This window comes from Egretta garzetta, unplaced genomic scaffold, assembly GCF_000687185.1.
Source record: "Egretta garzetta isolate BGI_Z169 unplaced genomic scaffold, ASM68718v1 scaffold763, whole genome shotgun sequence".
In the NCBI taxonomy this organism is placed as follows: Eukaryota; Metazoa; Chordata; class Aves; order Pelecaniformes; family Ardeidae; genus Egretta; species Egretta garzetta.
The window spans coordinates 114,601-115,785 of record NW_009259227.1 but is presented as its reverse complement, the minus strand read 5'-3'; the positions used below and the strand labels follow the sequence as shown (position 1 = coordinate 115,785).

General features: G+C 56.6%; 1 protein-coding gene across 1 annotated transcript in view; it reads right to left on the bottom strand.

The window, feature by feature from the left end:
* LOC104123568 (heat shock factor protein 1) overlaps positions 1-1,185 on the bottom strand; it is a 55,771-nt gene that overhangs the window by 3,161 nt on the left and 51,425 nt on the right. The window contains exon 10 of the mRNA XM_035891420.1: positions 43-141. Within this exon, the coding sequence (XP_035747313.1) occupies positions 43-141 (99 nt within the window). The remainder of the gene's footprint in view (positions 1-42; positions 142-1,185) is intronic.

The window sequence follows — 1,185 nt, the reverse complement described above, 5'->3', positions numbered from 1 at the left end:
TCCTGCAGGATGGAGGCGATGAACGTGGAGGGGGACAGAGGGGTTTCAACAGCAGGAGGGTTCCCTGGGCTGGCCTCCTCTATCTGGGGGCTGCGGGCGGGACTAGGGGGCTCTTCTTTGATACGGACCACAGGACTGCCCCTGCCAGAGAGAGAAAAGAAGCCGGTAAGAATCCCACACCAACGCGTTCTTGACTCCGAAGATCCGCTTCCACACACCAGGGCAAAACCAGTCCCCGTGGCTGCCTCTGCCTTTTCACAGGCAAAGCCTGGGCTGAATGAGTACACAAATATTTCTTATCATAGAATCACAGAATGGTTTGGGTGGGAAGGGACCCCTAGAGGTCACCCAGCCCAACCCCCCTGCAGGACCAGGGACACCTTGAACCACATCAGGTTGCTCACAGCCCCGGCCAACCTGGCCTGGAATGGTCCCAGGGATGGGGCCTCCACCCCCTCTCGGGGCAACCCCTGCCAGGGTTTCACCACCCTCATTGTAAAGAACTTCTTCCTTATATCCAGTCTAAACCTACCCTGGTTTAGTTTAAAACCATCCCCCCTTGTCCTGTCCCAGCTGGCCCTCCTAAAAAGATTTTCCCCACCTTTCCTATAGGCCCCCTTTAGGTATTGAAAGGCTGAAATCAGGTCTCCCCGCAGCCTTCTCTTCTCCAGGCTGAACACCCCCAACTCCCTCAGCCTGGCCTCATAGGAGAGGGGCTCCAGTCTTCTCCAACTCCGACCCTGATCAGCTCCCCTGTGGCACCAGCGCCTTGCGCTGCCACTGCGATCTCAGCGCGTTTCGTGTGGCTACAGCTTCGCGAGGCCGCTCGGCCCGGGACCTGCCCTGCAGTCGGCTCCGCACGGGTGACGCTGTTGGAAGGGGGGCATTCTCCCATGTGTTAGTTTTACGGGAAGGGAAGACGGCTTCTTCGCTCAGCCCAAATTTCACCACCCCGGCTCCCTGATTTGGGGCCGTAAGAGGCACAATTAGTCCTACTGGGAAGGACAGCAGCTACAAAAGGGCCGTTAAGCAAACATACGGTCTATATTTAAGAGCGAGTGTTCCTGGCAGAGAGTCTTAAAGGCAATAAATGGCATTTGTGGGTGATTCAGCACCTCGGGGGAGGTGCCAATGCCAGGAATAACCTAGTGAAGAGGAAGAAAAAGGGAGTCTGGAGAGCACAAG